Here is a 1,521-nt window from a genome sequence, read left to right as displayed (position 1 = left end):
GTCTATAGACTCATAGTCATCGTAGACACATTCAATGCTTTAACCTAAAACACCAAAGTCACGCAATCATATAATTTAAATATCCTATTTCCATGCTTCGATATACCTTTTTTCCATTCGATATACGAGAAAAATCTAAAAAGCCTATACATTACGAACTTCGATGTTTCAAAGTAAAATCAAGACTCCATGCATTCTCGATAAATTAAAAATATAAAACTAAAGATCGAAGTTACTTTTTGTGATATTTCGAATCTGGATAATAGTAGAAATACTGTACATAGAGTAGGAGAAATGGAGATTAGAGAATCAATTCGATGATGAAAGAAGCATTTATGATTTTTCTCTACTGACGTTATCTCGAAAAAATTGTACGGAAAATATCAGATTAAATTGTGGGGTACAATTGCTAATTTTTCCTCTTGGTGAAACCTGACTTGTTTAGCGATGAATCCTTCAATCTTCTTCTGAAACTCCTCATTGCTCAGCTCGTCGACGACGTTGTCCACCGGAGAATCAACTTTCCGCCGTCCTATCTCTGTCTCCGACCGCTTCAGCTTCCAATTAAGTATTTCCGTCTCCAGAAAAGGCTCTCTCTTCATTAGGTTTTCAGACTGGCTTCTCCGGTAGATTTTAGGATCTAGATCTGGAATAGAATTCGCCGACGATTCACTGACTTTGATTTCGCCGGTGATTGGTTTAGTGTTTACTTCAGATATGATTCGTTTATCCTGATAAACAATTTCTTCGTGTTTGAGAACGGGAGGATCATCGTCGCTTACATTGTTAACGATGTCTTCATACAGATCAGTTCCGGCATTATCCACGGCGGTATTAGCTCCGGTGAGATGGCCGGATTTTACAACGAGGGTTAACACGATTACGTTACCGACTAGAAAAATGAAGAGAGGGCTGACGATGATTGAGAGAAGCTGCCGGAAGTACTCGCCGGATACTCTTACGACGAACGGCAGACGAGTTGAGATCCACGAGAGTAAAACCACCGCTAAAAAGAGCTCAATCAACCGGAACAATTTCGCTATTTTTCGGAAGCTCCGGTAACGTTGCATCGCGTTTGCTTTCTCCATCTTGACGTTATGGATATCAAAAATATCCATTTCACTCTGATTTTGAGCTCCGATTTGAAGAATTAGAGAAAGCTCCGGTTGCTGGTTTATTTTCCGGCGACAGATTAGGAAAGTGAAGTGTGATCTATTTCTCTAAAACGATGTAAATATTGCGGGATTTTATAGATGGTGGAGCACGGCTAATCGGGGCCCACACTACTTTAAAAAGGGGGGAAATAACAAAAAGGGTGAAAGAAGAATATGTTCAAATATATTTTTTATTTTCCTTATTTTGGGAAATTGTTTCTTTTATTTGATAACTTGATGCTACTGGGGAATAATATGAAAAATATAGTATGTCTAAATATATGAATGAATAATTATTGTATACGAATATTATTTTTGTAAGAGTTTTAGTAAACTACGATATCCAAATACTTCCCGTGACACTCTT

The 1,521-nt window shown here is 37.7% G+C and overlaps 1 protein-coding gene across 1 annotated transcript; it reads right to left on the bottom strand.

Annotated features, from left to right (window-relative positions):
* Positions 1-220: 220 nt before the first annotated feature.
* On the bottom strand, positions 221-1,225 carry LOC111896541 (uncharacterized). The gene has a single exon (XM_023892511.3). The coding sequence runs from the start codon at positions 1,116-1,118 to the stop codon at positions 384-386; it is 735 nt and encodes a 244-aa protein (XP_023748279.1). The 5' UTR covers positions 1,119-1,225; the 3' UTR covers positions 221-383.
* Between the last annotated feature and the right edge of the window lie 296 nt (positions 1,226-1,521).

The sequence above is a fragment of the Lactuca sativa genome, chromosome 4 (assembly GCF_002870075.4).
Source record: "Lactuca sativa cultivar Salinas chromosome 4, Lsat_Salinas_v11, whole genome shotgun sequence".
Taxonomy (NCBI): domain Eukaryota; kingdom Viridiplantae; phylum Streptophyta; class Magnoliopsida; order Asterales; family Asteraceae; genus Lactuca; species Lactuca sativa.
This window is presented reverse-complemented; position numbering and strand designations above follow the sequence as displayed.